This window comes from Papaver somniferum, chromosome 3 (assembly GCF_003573695.1).
Source record: "Papaver somniferum cultivar HN1 chromosome 3, ASM357369v1, whole genome shotgun sequence".
Lineage (NCBI taxonomy): Eukaryota > Viridiplantae > Streptophyta > Magnoliopsida > Ranunculales > Papaveraceae > Papaver > Papaver somniferum.
The window spans coordinates 126,463,185-126,482,692 of NC_039360.1; the positions used below are offsets into that span (position 1 = coordinate 126,463,185).

The following is a 19,508-nucleotide window of genomic DNA, read 5'->3' on the forward strand; positions in this document are numbered from 1 at the left end:
ACCAGTTCCCTACATTTCAGCTCAAAACCAATTCATTGCCAAGCCAGTCTAGCTGCCATCTTAAACACTGCCTTGCATCTAACCATTGTTCTCCTACTTGCGATTATAGATGCACTTCTTCAAGGCCCTCAGCTGTAGCTCAACTCCTAATTCACCAGTGACGCGAGCAATCCCTTATCAGCGCAAACCAACTGCAGCTGCGCTTCTCTACCAGTCCTCAAAACTAATTGCAGCTGCTCCTCTTTCAATCTCGAACACTACCGACTTCGACTGCAACTAAATTCATAACTCAAACCTCATTGCAGACCCCAGTCTCATCTACAGCTCCAAATCCATTACTACTGCACCAATTCTGCTTTTTCATTCTTCCACGCCAGCAAGAACAGCTCCCAAACTCTGTTCATGTCTTCTTAGTCACTGAACCAACATCTCAGTTCACCGCATAACCCATCCAGAAAACCATTGCATCAGTCTTCTATGTATCACAATTGCACCCTTGTTTTGCAATCCACATCAACCAACCAACACCAGCACTACCACTGCCTTCTCTACTTGCTATGGATATCACCACCAGTTCATACAATCACCTAAATCATTCAACCATAATAACCCCAGCAGCAGTAGCAGCTCATGTACATGGTACTCGATAACATCACTCTCGCCATCTCTCTCGCAGCATCCTCAGCCATAACTCCACCTGCAACCTGCTTCCTTCTTGCAAATTCAATTCCATAACCTGAGCTTACCAGCAGCATCAGATACAGCTCATCACAAGACCCTGCCACTGCACCAGTTCTCATCCCATCATCGGTTTCTTGCGGCAAAACCACCTGCAGTTCAGTTCAGTTGCAAAGCAACAGCGCCTCCGTTACAACAACTTCAGTCTGTTGCAGAGGCCAACAAAGTCAACACCTGCAATCACCACCATGAACAACATCTCGACACCAACAGCATCTGCACACAACCCTTTGGTTGTATCTGCTCAACTCAACACTAGTTCATGCAACAATTCAGTCTTCTATCCTTCTGTGACTTCAATTGACAGTATTAACAGCTCAAACAAATCATTAACACCTCCCAGACTTGACCCAAATCACCATCAACATCATTTCAGGTCCTTGTTCTTACGTGACTTGGCTCATTCACAAGCAATTTCAGCTGCAGAACTGTAAGGACCCTCAAGCTCGTCAATGCTATTAGATCATCCAAGTGACGATTTAACCGCTAATAACCCGACTAACTAAATACGAACATTAATTAATAGAATTGGAGCCATTAGTTATTTCACTTAGCCAATAATTAGAAACTTGAATAATATTGTGTTATGACTATTGTGTGAATCTTCTAGCTAAAACCTTAGAGTGCTTGTATGATTAACAATTAATCTAATTTAACAACGATCGATTCAAAGGATGATCATGTGGAACGCGGATTTCGAGGTAGGCGTCGCTTTTCATCAAAAGAGGTGGGAATCGATAACGAATTCTCTTGTGTTCATTACAGTTTTTCATGGGCATTCGCTTTTATGTTGATGGTTCCTCATATTACGGGTACGCAAACCCGATATATAGGCCCTATATGCTTTGGGGACTTCCCCATGTTTGCCGGTATGGAAGGTGTCGAGGCCCGGGTTTTCCTGGTAGTATTTATTACTTTTATTATCTAGAGGAACCTTTAACATGCGAGATGAATGCGTTTTCCATGTTTTCATATGACATGCATATTGTTTTGATGAATGTTTGAAAGTTTGTTATATATTTCCTCTGAGCACCCCTTTGGAGATGATGTGCTCATTCGTTTCCCACTCCAGTTTCAGATAACAGGTTCGATAAGCATTCGCGAAGATGATCAAGATTGGATGATTCTGCTTTATTTGTTTTTTTATATATACATAGTTTGAACACCAATACACTATTGTATATGTATCATTGGAGAGGAATTTTGTATATATTTTTACAGAGAGGGTTTAGATTTTGGGTTAATCTTTTAGTACTTTTAAAGTATTGCTTAAGTAGATGTTTTAGATCCTTAGTGCCTCATTTTATAGTCGATCTCTTGGATTAGTAAGTTGCTAGCTTTTGGGGCTCTACAAGTTTGTATCAGAGCTCACTATTAGATTTTACATGGGCGGAAGTAGAATTAGCCAGTGCCAGTTAGTGAATTAGATTAGACTTGGGTTGGGTTGTGAGATAAATCGTAATTACTAAAAATAATCAAAAATTAAACAAAAAATTGTATTTAATTGGTTGATTGTTTTGTTAACATGTTGATTGCTTTTCTGTACTTCTATGTTATGAAGTAAAAGTTGTAGGTTAAACCAGTTACAATAGGATTTAGAGATTAATTAGTCGTAAGAAGTTAGCACCTATTTAATCCAGCACTGGGGAATAGTGAAGATTGTGTTTTCTCTGTTCGTAGGAAAGCATTGTTGGGCCTGGGCAACCTTGACAGGGTAATTGCATTCGGAGATGACCTATCATAGAAGTTGGGAATAATCTTTAGGAAACCGATAGATATAAATTTACTTAGAAAGATTCGTAGGATTTTTCCTTGTAATTAGTGACAATTATCTTATTGAAAGAGAATTTAGCCTATTGAACCTAGAGCTACAAATTATAGATATTAGTTGTAGAAATCTATTCAGGTTTGTGCTTCGTTTCATGTTGTTTTGCACTTCAGTCTTGTTTAGAATAAAATTTGCACTTAGACGAGAGATAGTATTTCTCTATAAGGTGGAGAGTTTTCAAGATTCAGAAGGATGGTCCTATTTTCGAGGACGAAAATGTATAAGGTGGGGAGAATGTAAGGACCCCCAAGCTCGTCAACACTATTAGACCAGCCAAGTGACAATTTAACCGCTAATAACCCGACTAACTAAATACGAACATTAGTTAATGGAATTAGAGCCATTAGTTATTTCACTTAGCCAAAAATTAGAAACTTGAATAATATTGTGCTATGATTGTAGTGTGAATCTTCTAGCTAAAACCTTAGAGTGCTTGTGTGATTAACAGTTAATCTAATTTAACAACGATCGATTCAAAGGATGATCATGTCGAACGCGGATCACGAGGTAGGCGTCGCTTTTCATCAAAAAAGGTGGGAATCGATAACGAACTCTCTTGTGTTCATTATAGTTTTTCAGCTTCATTCGTTTTTATGTTGATGGTTCCTCATATTACGGGTACGCCAACCCGATATATAGGCCCTATATGCTTTGGGGACTTCCCCATGTTTGCCGGTATGGAATGGTGCCGAGGCCCGAGTTTTCCTGGTAGTATTTATTACTTTTATTCTCTAGAGGAACCTTTAACATGCAAGATGAATGCGTTTTCCGTGTTTTCATCCGACATGCATATTGTTTTGATGAATGTTTGAATGTTTGTTATATATTTCCTCTGAGCACCCCTTTGGAGATGATGCGCTCATTCGTTTCCCACTCCAGTTTCAGATAATAGGTTCGATAAGCGTTTGCGAAGATGATCAAGATTGGATGATTCTGCTTTATTTGTTTTTATGTATATACATAGTTTGAACACCAATACACTATTGTATATGTATCATTGGAGAGGAATTTTGTATATATTTTTACAGAGAGGGTTTAGATTTTGGGTTAATATTTTAGAAATTTTAAAGTATTGGTTAAGTAGATGTTTTAGATCCTTATTGCCTCATTTTATAGTCGATCTCTTGGATTAGTAAGATGATAGCTTTTGGGGCGCTACAAGTTGGCATCAGAGCTCACTATTAGATCTTACATGGGCGGAAGTAGAATTAGCCAGTGCCAGTTAGTGAATTAGATTAGACTTGGGTTGGGTTGTGAGATAAATCTTAATTACTAAAAATCATCAAAAATTAAAAAAAAATTATTTAATTGGTTGATTGCTTTTATGTATTTCTATGTTATGAAGTAAAAGTTGTAGGTTAAACCAGTTACAATAGAATTTAGAGATTAATTAGTCGTAAGAAGTTAGCACCTATTTAATCCAGCACTGGGGAATAGTGAAGGTTGTATTTTCTCTGTTCATAGGAAAGCATTGTTGTGCCTGGGCAATCTTGACAGGGCAACTGCATTCGGAGATGACCGATCATATAAGTTGGGAATAATCTTTAGGAAACCGATAGATATAATTTTACATAGAAAGATTCGTAGGATTTTTCCTTGAAATTAGTGACAATTGTCTTATTGAAAGAGAATTTAGCCTATTGAACCTAGAGCTTCAAATTATAGATATTAGTTGTAGAAAGCCATTCAGGTTTGTGCTTCATTTCATGTTGTTTTGCACTTCAGTCTTGTTTAGAATAAAATTTTCACTTAGACGAGAGATAGTATTTCCCTATAAGGTGGGGAGTTTTCAAGATTCAGAAGGATGGTACGATTTTCGAGGACGAAAATGTATAAGGTGGGGAGAATGTAAGGACCCTCAAGCTCGTCAATGCTATTAGAGCAGTCAAGTGACGATTTAACCTCAAATAACCCGAGTAACTAAATACGAACATTAATTAATAGAATTAGAGCCATTAGTATTTCACTTAGCCAATAATTAGAAACTTGAATAATATTGTGTTATGATTGTTGCGCGAATCTTCTAGCTAAAACACCTAGAGTGCTTGTGTGATTAACAATTAATTTAATTTAACAACGATCGATTCAAAGGATAATCATGTGGAATGCGGATCTCGAGGTAAGTGTGGCTTTTCATCAAAAGAGGTGGGAATTGATAACGAACTCTCTTGTGTTCATTATAGTTTTTCATGGTCATTCGCTTTTATGTTGATGGTTCCTCATATTACGGGTACGCCAACCCGATATATAGGCCCTATATGCTTTGGGGACTTCCCCATGTTTGCCGATATGGAATGGTGCCGAGGCCCGGGTTTTCCTCGTAGTATTTATTACTTTTATTATCTAGAGGAACCTTTAACATGCGAGATGAATGCGTTTTCCGTGTTTTCATCCGACATGCATATTTTTTTGATGAATGTTTGAAAGTTTGTTATATATTTCCTCTGAGCACCCCTTTGGGGATGATACGCTCATTCGTTTCCCACTCCAGTTTCAGATAATAGGTTGGATAAGCGTTCGCGAAGATGATCAAGATTGGATGATTCTGCTTTATTAGTTTTTATGTATATACATAGTTTGAACACTAATACACTATTGTATATGTATCATTGGAGAGGAATTTTGTATATATTTTTACAGAGAGGGTTTAGATTTTGGGTATTCCTTTTAGAACTTTTAAAGTATTGCTTAAGTAGATGTTTTAGAACCTTAGTGCCTCATTTTATAGTCGATCTCTTGGATTAGTAAGCTGCTAGTTTTTGGGGCGCTACAAGTTGGTATCATAGGTCACTATTAGATCTTACATGGGCGGAAGTAGAATTAGCCAGTGCCGGTTAGTGAATTAGATTAGACTTGGGTTGGGTTGTGAGATAAATCTTAATTACTAAAAATCATCAAAAATTAAAAAAAAAAATTGTATTTAATTGGTTGATTGTTTTGTTAACATGTTGATTGCTTTTCTGTATTTCTATGTTATGAAGTAAAAGTTGTAGGTTAAACGAGTTACAATAGAATTTAAAGATTAATTAGTCGTAAGAAGTTAGCACCTATTTAATCCAGCACTGGGGAATAGTGAAGGTTGTGTTTTTTCTGTTCGTAGGAAAGCATTGTTGGGCCTGGCCAACCTTGACAGGGAAACTGCATTCGGAGATGACCGATCATAGAAGTTGGGTATAATCTTTAGGAAACCAATTGATATAATTTTATTTAGAAAGATTAGGATTTTTCCTTGAAATTAGTGACAATTATCTTATTGAAATAGAATTTAGCCTAATGAACCTAGAGCTACAAATTATAGATATTAGTTATAGACAACCATTCAGGCTTGTGCTTCGTTTCATGTTGTTTTGCACTTCAGTCTTCTTTAAAATAAAATTTGCACTTAAACGAGAGATAGTATTTCTCTATAAGGTGGGGAGTTTTCAAGATTCAGAAGGATAGTTCGATTTACGAGGACGAAAATGTATAAGGTGGGGAGAATGTAAGGACCCTCAAGTTCGTCAACGCTATTATACCAGTCAAGTGACGATTTAACCGCTAATAACCCGACTAACTAAATACGAACATTAATTAATAGAATTAGAGCCATTAGTTATTTCACTTAACCAATAATTAGAAACTTGAATAATATTGTGTTATGATTGTTGTGTGAATCTTCTAGCTAAAACCTTAGAGTGCTTGTATGATTAACAGTCAATCTAATTTAACAACGATCGATTCAAAGGATGATCATGTGGAACGCAGATCTCGAGGTAGGCGTGGCTTTTCATCAAAAAAGGTGGGAATCAATAACGAACTCTCTTGTGTTCATTACAGTTTTTCATGGTCATTCGCTTTTATGTTGATGGTTCCTCATATTACGGGTACGCCAACCCGATATATAGGCCCTATATGCTTTGGGGACTTCCCTATGTTTGCCGGTATGGAATGGTGCCGAGGCCCGGATTTTCCTGGTAGTATTTATTACTTTTATTACTAGAGGAACCTTTAACATGCGAGATGAATGCGTTTTCCGTGTTTTCATCCGACATGCATATTGTTTTGATGAATGTTTGAAAGTTTGTTATATATTTCCTCTGAGCACCCCTTTGGGGATGATGTGCTCATTCGTTTCCCACTCCATTTTCAGATAACAGGTTCGATAAGCGTTCGCGAAGATGATCAAGATTGGATGATTCTGCTTTATTTGTTTTTATGTATATACATAGTTTGAACCCCAATACACTATTGTATATGTATCATTGGAGAGGAATTTTGTATATATTTTTACAGAGAGGGTTTAGATTTTGGGTTAATCTTTTAGAACTTTTAAAGTATCGCTTAAGTAGATGTTTTAAATCCTTAGTGCCTCATTTTATAGTCGATCTCTTTGATTAGTAAGCTGCTAGCTTTTAGGGCGCTACAAGTTTGAACACCAATACACTATTGTATATGTATCATAGCAGAGGATTTTTGTATATATTTATACAGAGAAGGTTTCGATTTTGGGTTAATCTTTTATAACTTTTAAAGTATTTCTTAAGTAGATGTTTTAGATCCTTAGTACCTCATTTTATAGATGATATCTTGGATTAGTAAGCTGCTAGCTTTTGGGGCGTTACAAGAACTAATTCCAACACAATCTGTGACAACCACAACCACCAAATTTCACTAACACAATCTTCTCTGCATCATTTCAATCCAACCAACACTGCCATCATCAAACTGAACAAATCACAGCATTACTCCGTTATCTGAATCTTCACCAGCAACTCTTTCTGAACCTTTAAATGAACATAACCCATCGGCAACAATTTCTTCAAAACCCCTTTTTAATTTGTCACCAAATTCTGTAGCTACTCAATCTTCTCCATCTCCTGGTTGTTGAATTCGATCTCAGAAACGCTCAATCTGCTCCATTACATCACAAATCCCCTTTTTCTTACCTGAGTTTATTATCACCACCAACTGACAAGTACCCATGTTCTTAATCTTCTGTGTGTGGTTCAATTGATCACCTGCAGTACCAAATCTTCTCTCAATTTCGAAGAACAACGACAGCTATTTTTCTCTTTCTCAGCTCTGAAGTATGGGTTGGATGTAATAAGAAAATATTTTTTTCTTGTTTTCAGGGTTTGATAATGATAGGAATTGTTATAGGCACCCAACATATTAATACAGGCCACCATAGTTGTTTATCCTTACTTCTCTAGACTAAGCTGCAGTGGTTGTCTCCTATCGCTGGCTTGGCTCGACTCCAAGTATCACTCGCTTGTGAATTGATTGATCTTTGTGCCATTTACCCTCCAAATAGATGGTTTCTCATTCTTTTGCTCTAAATGACTCCAAAATACCTAAACAATCAAAAGCAAACATAAGATACATAATTTACAAGAAAACTCGCAAAGAAAGCATAGATATAAAATTAGGTGTTTTAGACACATATCATTGTGGTGTTGGTTTGGGGTTGAAGAGTCCTGCGGTGACAACCAAGTTAGTCAAACATTTGATCGCTGACAATATACATGGGGATCTTAGTTCAAAACCCAAACATATCATGTCAATTTCTTACGAAGACTTATTGGTCCAATATTAAGTATCAACATGCCCGTAGAGGGAAAGAACCCGTATTTGAAGAACATTTTGGTGATAACGAGAAGTCGTATAGTAATTTAACTTGGTATATCAAAGCCATTGAGTGAAAAAATCCTGATAGATATATGAAGTTTGAAGTTGATCATGCAACCAGAAGTTTTCAGAGGATTTTCATTTGTTTCGGTGCTTGCAAGCATAGCTATAGTTATCTCAGGCCCGTGATTTACTTGGACGCTACTTTTCTTACTGGTAGATTCAGGTGTGCTTTGACTTCTACAACATGTATCAATGGAAACAATGGTTTTTACCCATTTTTTTGCTTTTGTTTCTGCTGAAAACAAAGAAAACTGGTTTTGGTTTCTGGACGATCTTAAACAAGTGGTGGATCGTCGTCCGATTGTTTTCCTTAGTGGTCGTGGAGAAGGACTTTTGCAGGGTATTCCAAAAGTATTTCCCGATTCATATTGCAGCTATTGCTTTTACCACATCAAGTGCAATCTTCATATTAAATCAGGTGATGCGAATTCAAAGGCCGTTATTGATTTGTTTTATAAAGCTGCTTACTCTTACGCCGCAGTTAACTTTGAAGAAGCTTTGTGGGGCATGCATGCAATTGAATGTGGAAATTTTGATAATTATATCATGACTATTCCAAAGGAGAAATGGGAAAATGCATTTTTCGCTGTATGCAAATATAGTGCTCATGTTTCAACTCTTTCTGAGTCATTCAACAATTGGATTCTTGATTACAAAAAGTTGCGTGATTTTGCTCTTCTCGATGGGATAAAGTAAGTTTTATGTTTATATGTACATTTATAAAATTCGTTTATTACAATCGGTGTATTTGAACTCTAACAAAAACCGATTTTGGGTTTTTTTCGTTAATCGAAAAACTTCAAACGGTTGATATTCTAAGTCTTATATACCGAATTTTAGAATCGATTTATGAGAGCATGAACATAAGCTGATTCTGGGTTGAATTTTTTCAAAAAAAAAATCTATATTTTGATGATGAAGTAACATTAATTAATATCTAGGTTTATATGATTAAAAATCAATTAATCACCCAATTAACACTAATTAATCAGGAATAAATTAGTCATTATGTAAATAGTTATATAAAGGGTTTTCTATTTTATTTCATGATGACTCTTTTTTGTCTTGTAATCCTAGGCCCCAAATAACCCTTATAGGCCCCAAAGACCCTTGTAGCTGATAAAATATTAGACTCAACTAACCCTTATAGGCCCCAAGTAACCATTGTGTTTGACAAAATATTAGATTCAACTATTATTTTGATTTATTTTATTTTTTTGATGGAAAAGGAACTCATATTAATCAAGAAATATAATACAAAAGGTTTATGAGCTCATTTTTATCAAAAACATTGGAAATAACACTAGATTTTAAAACCCTTTGTTGAAGGTGGGAAGACATGTGTTGAAGATGCTTTACTCGAGCTTCTTTTGCAATGTAGTCCACCGCAGAGTTATATTTCCTGTTTATATACTTTACTTGAGCTTCCAGAAGTTTTTCCAGAATTGAATTTGTTTCCTGTATGGTATTGTCCGCGCTCCAAGGAGAATCTTTGCAAGACTTGTTGATCGTCTCCGCCAGAGATTTGCAGTCTGTTACTATTGAGACACTGGATAATATATTTTTACTTAACCAAGAAGATGCATTTAGCAAGGCTTTTGATTCTTCATGAAAAGCTGATGAAGCCCACTCCGAACCAGCTGCAATATACATGAAAGTTCCATAGTCCACAGAGTAAAGTAAAAAAGCATATCCCATGGTCGAATCCTCTTTTTTGAAAGTCACATCAATAAAAATTATTCAATCTGCATCGATAAAACTATTGTTTTGATTGACAAACGACAAAAATGGATCTCTTTCATAATGATTTCATTAACTAAACAAGAGAATTCGACACATGCTATTTCACGGGGTAGTTAGTTGCTATAATTAATAACGCAACCAAATCAAATACATGTACAATAAATGTTAGTCGTAATCTTTCACAACTTTAGCATCGAGGTTGTACCTTGTGGTAATAACTAGAGTTGTATAAACAATTTTGATTTGTTGGATAAAAGATGAGTAATCAGACGCTCATATTTCATATGTTACTTTGAAATAGCATTTGAATGGGAAAAATAATTTAAATCCAAAATATTTCAACATATCCCCGTTTAAAAGAAAAATATCAGTCAAATTTTAGTGGATACAATTCAAAAATAGGAAGCTAAATCTAAATTTGATCTTTTCACAACCCATTATTAGTGATGAGCAAAAGTTTGTACACTAGTAGAATTATTGTTTAATGAGAAAAAACAAACTCATGTAAATTGTATTGGACAATGTATGGTGGGTGATTCCACTTAAGCTTTGCACGCCCTACATCACCCTCCTCAGCAATCACTTTCTTACTATTTCAATACATTCTAAATCCCTATTGTCTGATTTTTCAATAATTCAGAAGAGTTATCGAATCGTAGGGGAATTATAAACACGAGCAAATGATTTGATTATCAAGTTCCCCTTTTCAAATCTCATGTTACTCCCTTGTCTTACTCATTTTAATTATTTTTTTCATGTTATTTTTCATGTCTAACTAAGCTTTATGATTTGCAACGTTTATTCAGTGAACCAATTGTGGACGTGGTTGCAGGTTTGCATTAAGATTCAATAATCGCAGTTATGCATCATCTTACAGTTGTATTATATCGTCATCTTTATAACCAATTATCATTATCATTCTCTGGGTTTTTCTTGATTGGATCTATGCTTTGAATGTCTATATAAGTGGAACCTCAAACAACTTGGATATTTGAATCCAGACGCTACTTTTCTTGGTGTGTCCTAGTTGTAAAAGTAGAGTCGTCCTCTTCCTAAAGCCCTTTTAGGGTTTAGCGACTACAAAGACTTCATAGGGATTCGTGAAGCCACACCCATCTATTGTTTATCTGATAGCTCGAGTATCCTGATCTTGATTGAGATGCTCACTTGATCAAGATAAATAGTAATCATCAAAGTTTTCTTCGTCTCAGACTTTGTTGATTCCATAAGTTTAATACTTGTGAGGTGAATGATAATGTAGAGTATCTAAACTTTGTCTATTGTTATCGATTTCCATCACCTTGATCATTGATCAAAAAGGAAATCACATATATAGGCTTATATGTGGGAGGTAGATTGGTTTAAAGTCTTAAATTGAGTTGAATCAACTCTTAGTTGGTGTGACGTCAGTTAAAGGAATCAATTGTGCAGAGTCCTGCCGAGATTCAAGAGGCGTAAGGAACGCGACTGTACAAGAATTGATGTGAGAGTTTAATTCGGTCTCAACTACATTCCAGTCCGAAGTTAATTGGTAGTAGGCTAGTGTTTGTAGCGGTTTAATACAGTTTGGTGTTCAATATGGACTAGGGGAGTTTTTCTGCTTTTGCGGCTTCCCCGTTAACAAAATTTCTGACGTATGTGTTATTTTTTTCCGCTTTATATTGTTTATCTTTATAATTGAAATATCACAGGTTGTACGTTAATCAATTCAAGTCGATAGTCTAACCTTATTTATTTGATACAACTTGATTGATTACTTGGGGAATTGATCTTTGGATACCAATATTCCGTCTTCTCAAGAGGATTTCGATTGCTACCCAATGATTTTTGTTCACCAGCACTGGAGCGTAAACCGCATCCACCTCGGACCATGGTTAACCATCCATTCCATATTTCCCCATGACGTGTAGTCTTGTGTAATAAATGCATTTCCTTTCTTTGGTTTTGGAATTTAGTTTTAGATTTCTAGCGCATCGCTCTTTTTCAACACGATGTTTAACAGAGCGTGAGAAACCTCACATTACAATCCATCGTATACATGTATAACTACACGTGTATTTATAGTCCAAATATTGTATATTTTATAGTTCTCATATAAAACTTACAGAGAAATAATTGCCAACGGTGGTCCACCGAGTTTTCTTCGTGAATCCAGGGTATTTCTGCATTGAGTGCAGTACATAATTAACAATCTGCAAGAGGTCTCAAAATAGATAAGCTAACGAGTAAAAAATAAAATATTATAAACATAAACAATATAATAAAACAATCTACTTACATTGTTCGAATAACCAGTGGGACCGTGGTTGTGATGTCCCTCCTAGTAACTTCACATATTCGTACCACTCTAGCTGTTCTCCAGCCTCTTTAGTATCCTCCACCAGAGAGTTCTTAGGATGTGTATCATTTGCCTTCCTGGTTTCCTTTGTCTCCACATTTTTCCTGCGCATTTCGACGTTCATGAAATAATGACTTTCGAATTAAACACGGTAAACAAGCCATGTAGCTTTCCTTTGCCATGTAAACGTTCAGATTCCTTTTATTTTTCTTTGAGATACCTTGATCATGTATCTTCTCCCCAACATACTCATTTAAAGGTTTTCCTTTGTACGCGAGGCATGCATAAAGTGATGAGATCTTAGGTCATGCCTAGACACCAATCTAGCTCCTTCTGGAACTGCTTTGATGCCATCTGTGTAGAATCCTATATGGCGACACCCCTGCTGGAGCCAAATTCTCTCGTATAAAACTGGCTAATATATATGTTGGCCGCGACTGCCTAACATTGGACACAATATCTGATGTGCCAATCTCCTGTGTAACTTCCTTCGTCATTCCCGACCAAGAGGATTCACATACCCTATTATATTTTTTCTGAAAAATCATTTAGTTCCATAGTATCCTCCAACACCTCTGTATCATCTACTACGCCCATCAATCTAAGGGAGTCACCATTATATAGCTTGTACTCATCATATTCCACATTCTGCTCACTATTTAAAAGGCCACGCGCTCACCACAAGATCATCTACCATCTAGTTTAGGGTAAAAACAAATTCCTCACCAAGATCCTCTACCACCTAGTTTAAGATAACATCAAACAGAATTAGTAGTAAAACACCAAGGTGATCAAATTTGGAGTACAAAATCTCCATTCAAATGTTGCGATCCATTAAAACTCCATATTAAACAAAATTGATACAAAAACCCCAAATCAAATCTAGTTTCATCTTATTTTTGCCTTTTTCTTTATCATGAAACCGAAATTTTTATGATGAAACAGTAAGTTATGATGAAATCAAATTTCGGTGGTACTGTTTCTGGTTTGTGATGGTGTTGGTTGGTGGTGCTTTTTATGGTGATGGTAGTGCTAGTATTTGTTGGTGGGTGTGGTACTGGTTGCTAGTAGTGGTGGTGGTTGGTGATGGTAGTGCTGGTATATATTGATGGTGGATATGGTGGTGGTGGTTGTGGTGGATATTGATACAAAAACACCAAATATTCATATTATGTGGGGTTTTTGTGTCACTTTTATTTGGATGAGTTTTTTGTGGATGAACAGTAACAATTTTGGTGTTTACTCGCAACCCGAAAAACAGATTCCATTCGGGTCCGTGGGGTCTTGTTTTCTATTGTTAATGAGCTTATTAGACTTTACTTTTGTAAGACCGACTGATATCCTCCCCGCAATTCTAAGACATTTCAAAATAATGAATTTGACCATTTAGATGTCCAAAATTGGGTTTCTAAATTGTGACAGTAGCAATTATTGGGGTTTCTTTTTCTTAGTAACTAAAGTATCTGTAGTTCATAACTGCATGATTATTAAGACATCACAAGGTGTTAATAAAGAAGAATAAAAGAATTTCAGGAAACTATCTAGTCACTGAGTTCAGCGAGGTTGGTCAGTTAAAGTCCAGCACAAGTTAAGGTGTAAAAAAACAAGGTTGCGCTCACTTCTGTACATAGCTTGCAAATTTTCTGATCTTTCTGCCACATATCCGTGATGCTATTGATCAGTATAAATTGAATGTCTTGATAGACAGATAACAATTTTTTTCAACTACGTACTTCTCACAACTCATCTTTTGGCGAATAGAAGCAATCTTCGTCCCAGTAGTAAGGATACTTCAATTTGGCTGCAGTGTGAGGCATAAACCAATCCTCGTACATGAACTTGCAAAAAGTTACATGTTAATGTTATTGACATTTTGTTTGTCAAATTTACAAGCTCTTGTAACAGAAAGCATTTAAGAAAATTGAACATTTTAAAACTTTCCAATCAAAAAAATCATAAAAGACTGAAAGAGAATTCAACACTAGAATACAAGATTGTGGTAATTGAAGTAGTTGCAGACCAAAATATGGAGGATAATACTTCACTGATTGATAAGTTACATGAGCAACTACAATATAAAACTGAGTTTTTTTCTTTTCTTTTTTTTTTGAAGCAAAAACTGAGTTATGAATTGCAATCCTACGTAGTGGTAACTTAGGCAGGGTGTAAGAGTAACTAACACTTTAACAGGCGGACGAGATATTACAACCAAAACCTGCAAGTCATCATTTGCATTTGTATTCCAAACCTGCAATCAGTAAATGGACAAATGAGAATGATAACATAATAGCCAAATAATAGCTATTAAAAAAAAAGCATGACCCACAGTATAACATGCAAAAGGCAGGATGAACCATTCTACTGGTAGGCTTGCTAAATTTGTGCCTAGTACTGACTATGTTTTTCCTATTTGTAGAAATGATACTGAATCTATTCAGCATCTCTTGATTTATTGTAAGATAACTAGCAGGATATGGTTTGCATTAGATACTAATATTGCAGGAGAATTAAATGGAATGTCTACTGTGGATCGGATATCTAGCTGGTTTAACTTATCTCTTTTTCCTAGAGATAGACAGAACGAGATAACTGTGTTTGCAGGCTTCTCCTTGCGGCATATATGGAAGTTGAGGTGTGCTATTGTGTTTGATAGTGCTCAAGTGCAGGTGGATGACTTAGTAAGACAGATCAACCAGTCTATTAGTTACTGGCTACTTGTAAACAGGAAGAATTCAGGTATTGGTCAGGCAGGAGGCCAGAATAGGACCGGAAACTACCTGAGATGCTTCTTTCTCTAAAGAGTCAAAAAGATGGGGGTTGCACTGACAATGTTAGATGATACATGGGACTGCAAAGAAGCAAATTGTATCCCAGGGATAGCTAAAGATGAGGAGGAGGCTGAAGCCGTGGCAGCATTGAAGGCAATTAAATGGGCCAGATGCAGCGGAATTCTCAAGTTGCAGCTGGAAGGAGACTCTCTTAATGTTATTAATGCTGTTAGTGGTAGTAGAGGATCTACAAAGTGGACAAATGATAGTTTTATAAATTACTGTAAGCACTTGGTTAAAGATTTTGATTCATGGAAATGTTCCTATGTGCATAGAGGAACATTAATCAAATGATGTAGCTGAGTCTCTTGCAAACGAAGCTAGGCAAAAAGTGAGTTCAGTGTTTTCGGATGTTAGTGTTCCCAGTTGGTTAAGGACTCGCATGAGAGAGAAAATGCCTGTAACTCTTGTTTCAGCTCAATAATAGTTTTCTTTCCTATTTAGAAAATAAAAAAACTAGAACGAACCAACATCGGCAAACAGCCCTGTATCTGAATGTATGTTTCAGATGCCACCAGATAGTGAAGTCAAGCCATTTCATTAGTTTCTTTCTTTCTGCCTATTCTGATTTCATATCTATTTGCTGCCATTTCATTTAGTTTATTTCTTACCACCTAAATCCTCCCAGTAAGTTATTTCTTAGTCTAGTGCATGCTGCAAATAAAAATAAGCTTGCAATGATGGTGGTCATAATAATAGTAAACAAGGTTTTAGGCTATTCGTTGATAGTCAAGAGTAACAACAGCAGCCTTTTTACCTGATGAGCATCATTCATGGGGATATGAAATGTACTATTCGAAAATATCCGAAACTCTTGCGGCTTTCCAGGATGTTTCTCGTGTGAGTTTGAGGCAATAAGAAGCGTACCACTCCCTTTTAAGACCACAAACACTTCTTCACAAGAGTGCCTGTGGATTGGTGTCCGTGATCCCGGAGAAAATGTTTGGAGCCATATCTCAACCTAGAACACAATGAAGTTTCATATTTTGGTCATCATACAACCAAATACATCTTTCCTAGGCATTTAAGCAAACATAATATGGGCATCAAATTTTCCACACAAATGTAGAAGATGTGTTTGTACCTCTTTCATTCCGTGTAGAACTGAACCAGCAACAGTGATATGTGATAGTCCTCCTCTCCCATAATCACTCGGCGGAAGCTCACTGATGTTCCTAACTAATGGTATTCCTACCAAATCAAGAACAAGAAACACGGTTATATATCACATTAAGGGGAAAAAAACCCTCAAACATTTCCAACTTAGAATGCTGAATGCTTGAATCTTACCATTTTTGGAGCAAATTGAAGCCTTGGAGGAAGTACTAGAGGAGATTAAAACAAAAATCAGAAGAAGAGAGGAGAATAGAGAAGATTTTGTCATCCTGTAGAATTCTTTTGGTGAAAGTTTCCAGGCTATGAGAGAATGCTCGGAAAGAAAAGTACAGGAGAAAGAAAAAGTTTATTCTTAGTGATAACATACATTTCGGTATAAGTTAATAAAATAATTCTGTGAGGTATTTTTTGTTGATGAAGATTGAACGGTCGATATTAGCTTTGGAGTTGGATTACGTAGTGTTTTTGTCATGTTTACGTAAGGTGAAGTACGTAATTTTTGCTTCAGGTGGTACTGGAGTTTTGCTTTCTCTGCCACTTCTAGGCTTGACATTTTGACAGTTGGGTTGTAAACGCTACAGTTTCGTTATATGGATCCGACTCGGGATCTGGATCTTGGAGCTGAGTCGACCACACTGTCTCAACCCGATTCGGATGTCAGATTTTTTTATCGAACTAGAAGGTTATATTAAGAAAAAGAACCAGCTACCAGGAATAGTGGCAAATACATAACCAAGATTAAAGGCCTTTACAAGACCAAACAAGCTATTACAGACCAAACAAGACCAAAGCAGTTACCAGGAGGTTATGCAGACATAAGGATCTCCCTGTGACTCCATATAAAACTGAGGTTAATGAATTTAAAAGTTTCTGCATCACAAGACCATAAAAAAACCATGTACTTAATATGATCTATCACCTCTGCCACGCTTTTCTTCCTAGCACCAAAAACTCAATTATCCAGCATATGTCGTAGTATATTATCTTCCTTACCTCTCTCTCTCGATCTTCCAAGCAGAACATTTACCTTCCAAGCATCAAAAAATTGTAACAGAGAATCCGGTAGAGGCCATGATATCCTAAAAGCTTTGATGAAATAATCATAGACCTCAAATGAAAAAGAGCAATGTATGAACAAGTGATCTGTAGTTTCCCTCTTAGCATTACAGAGAATGTTAGAGCATTGCTCGGTCGAACTCGCATGCGTTGCTATCTCAAGCATGTTTGTCAATGTTAGTGATCAAAACTATAAGTCTTGATTTCTAGTCTACTATATATAGCTACGTCTTGAACTAGGATAGAAAGTGTAGTTGAGCTCAAGAACTCCATGGCGATCATCATACAAGACGAAGGACTACTCAAGGAACTGGTGGATCTTCATCGACTAAAAGGTATGTGGAGACTTGAACTTATATATCACTCAAAAGTCTATCTACTCAATCTCCTATTTTGAGACAAAAGTCGTTTTGCTATATAGACTTTGATTATACACATTTGCTATTTCGAGCCAAGTTTATCTCGCCTATCTATTTCTCGAAATATCCGTTGGTAAGCTTTTATTTTGGCCAAGTTCATCTTTACCTAGTGACGAAAGTCATGACACGTTTTAATCACTTTGAAAATTGCTTACTTTGGAGAAATGTCCTCTAAGAATGTTTCAATGATTGAAATGAGAGTTTAGATTAAATAACCAATTATGGATATAAGCATTGCGTGGCAACACATATATGTATAAGTCCTTTTCCTAGAACTAAATTTTGTGAACTTTGTTGATCAAGAGAACCGGCACAAGAGCCGTGAACTCAGTCCACGAACTGGCAGAAATTCTCGACCCGAGAAAATATGCTGGAGGTTGAGAACTCCTTCCGGGAACTTAAGTCCGCGAACTAAGTCTGCGAACTTAAGGTGGTTATATCTAAAGACGATTGTTGTGAACTTATTTATATTAACTAAGGAATGCTAAATCCAAATCGTGGCTATATAGTTCATGAACCGATTCGAGTGAATCAAATCGTTTTTGCTTCGATTGTGTCTTGTGTAGTTACATAAGATTTCCTTGCAATTGAACAACTCTCTAACTAGTTCATTTGAGTCATTTGAACTAGTTATGGTGAAGAAGAACATGGTTGATATGAAAGTGCTCATATGGATAACCATGTGGTTAACTATTGTTGAACCAACAAATGTTCATGTTTGGATACGGTTACATAAACCCAAAATAGTACATTTCATTTGTGCGTAAAAAACTAAGTTTTCGGCCAACGGTTGAAAGATATTAGCTTGAATCTAATCAGGTTTTCATCTAACGGTGAATATTGAATGTTTTGTTACCAAGCTAACATTGATTCCAAACCCTGATTTGAAAGACTATATAAGGGAGAACTCTAACAACTGGGAAACCTAATCCCCATACCTTACGTGTGATACTAGTTGTATTATCTAGAGTCGATTTTCCTTTAACCTTAGGTTTCTTCTTGAAAACCAGGTTAACGACTTAAAGACTTCATTGGGATTGTGAAGCCAGACCGATACTACTTTCTCGTAGTTGTGTGATATGATCTTGCTGATTCTATCGTTTTGAGTACAATCGTAACGATTGTCTTGAGATCTATATCTCCGATAGGCAAGATAGAAAAGTAGTCACAAACATCTTCGTCTCATCGTTTGTGATTCCACAATATCTTCTTTCGTCGCGTCGATTAAGATTATTGTGAGGTGATTGATAATACTAGGATGTTCTTCGGGAATATAAGTCTGGTTTATCAATTGATTCCTGTTCACCTTGATTTATCAAAAGACAGAACAAAAGTTGTACGTATTTCTGTGGGAGATAGATTTATCTATTCTGTAGACTTTTCTGTGTGATACAGATTTGTTTATTAAAGTATTCGGCTTTGGGTCGTAGCAACTCTTAGTTGTGAGTGAGATCATCTAAGGGAATCAAGTGCGTAGCATCCTGCTGGAATCAAAGACGTAAGGATCACAATTGTACCTTGAATCAATGTGATATTGATTGGGGTTCAACTACAGTCCAGATCGAAGTTAGTTTATAATAGGCTAGTTTCTGTAGCGGCTTAATACAGTGTGGTATTCAATCTGGACTAGGTCCCATGGTTTTTCTGCATTTGCGATTTCCTCGTTAACAAAATTCTGGTGTCTGTGTTATTTTTATTCTGTATTATATTCTTTTATATGATTGAAATATCATAGGTTGTGCGTTTGAATCAATCATTTGGAAATCCGACAT

General features: G+C 36.3%; 1 protein-coding gene across 2 annotated transcripts; it reads right to left on the reverse strand.

Annotated features, from left to right (window-relative positions):
• Window positions 1-14,047: 14,047 nt before the first annotated feature.
• On the reverse strand, window positions 14,048-16,570 carry LOC113361612 (auxin-binding protein T85-like). 2 transcript variants are annotated; one of them, XM_026604803.1, is made up of 5 exons: window positions 16,436-16,570; window positions 16,230-16,336; window positions 15,903-16,106; window positions 14,497-14,565; window positions 14,048-14,155 (listed from the first exon to the last, which is right to left on the reverse strand). In XM_026604803.1, the coding sequence occupies exons 1-5, from the start codon at window positions 16,527-16,529 to the stop codon at window positions 14,054-14,056; spliced, it is 576 nt and encodes a 191-aa protein (XP_026460588.1). In that variant the 5' UTR covers window positions 16,530-16,570; the 3' UTR covers window positions 14,048-14,053. The 2 variants fall into 2 exon arrangements, with proteins under 2 accessions (XP_026460588.1, XP_026460587.1); XM_026604802.1 differs by lacking the exon at window positions 14,048-14,155 and having other exon boundaries at window positions 14,209-14,565.
• Window positions 16,571-19,508: the final 2,938 nt, after the last annotated feature.

Bases quoted from the DNA above. Each gene is read 5' to 3' on its own strand.
- LOC113361612 (XM_026604802.1), bottom strand. From the start codon at position 16,529: ATGACAAAATCTTCTCTATTCTCCTCTCTTCTTCTGATTTTTGTTTTA. The intron at 16,337-16,435 runs GTAAGATTCAAG...TTGATTTGGTAG, and splicing joins TTCAATTTGCTCCAAAAATG to GAATACCATTAGTTAGGAAC. The intron at 14,566-15,902 runs GTAAAAAGGCTG...TACTGATTGCAG, and splicing joins CCATGAATGATGCTCATCAG to GTTTGGAATACAAATGCAAA.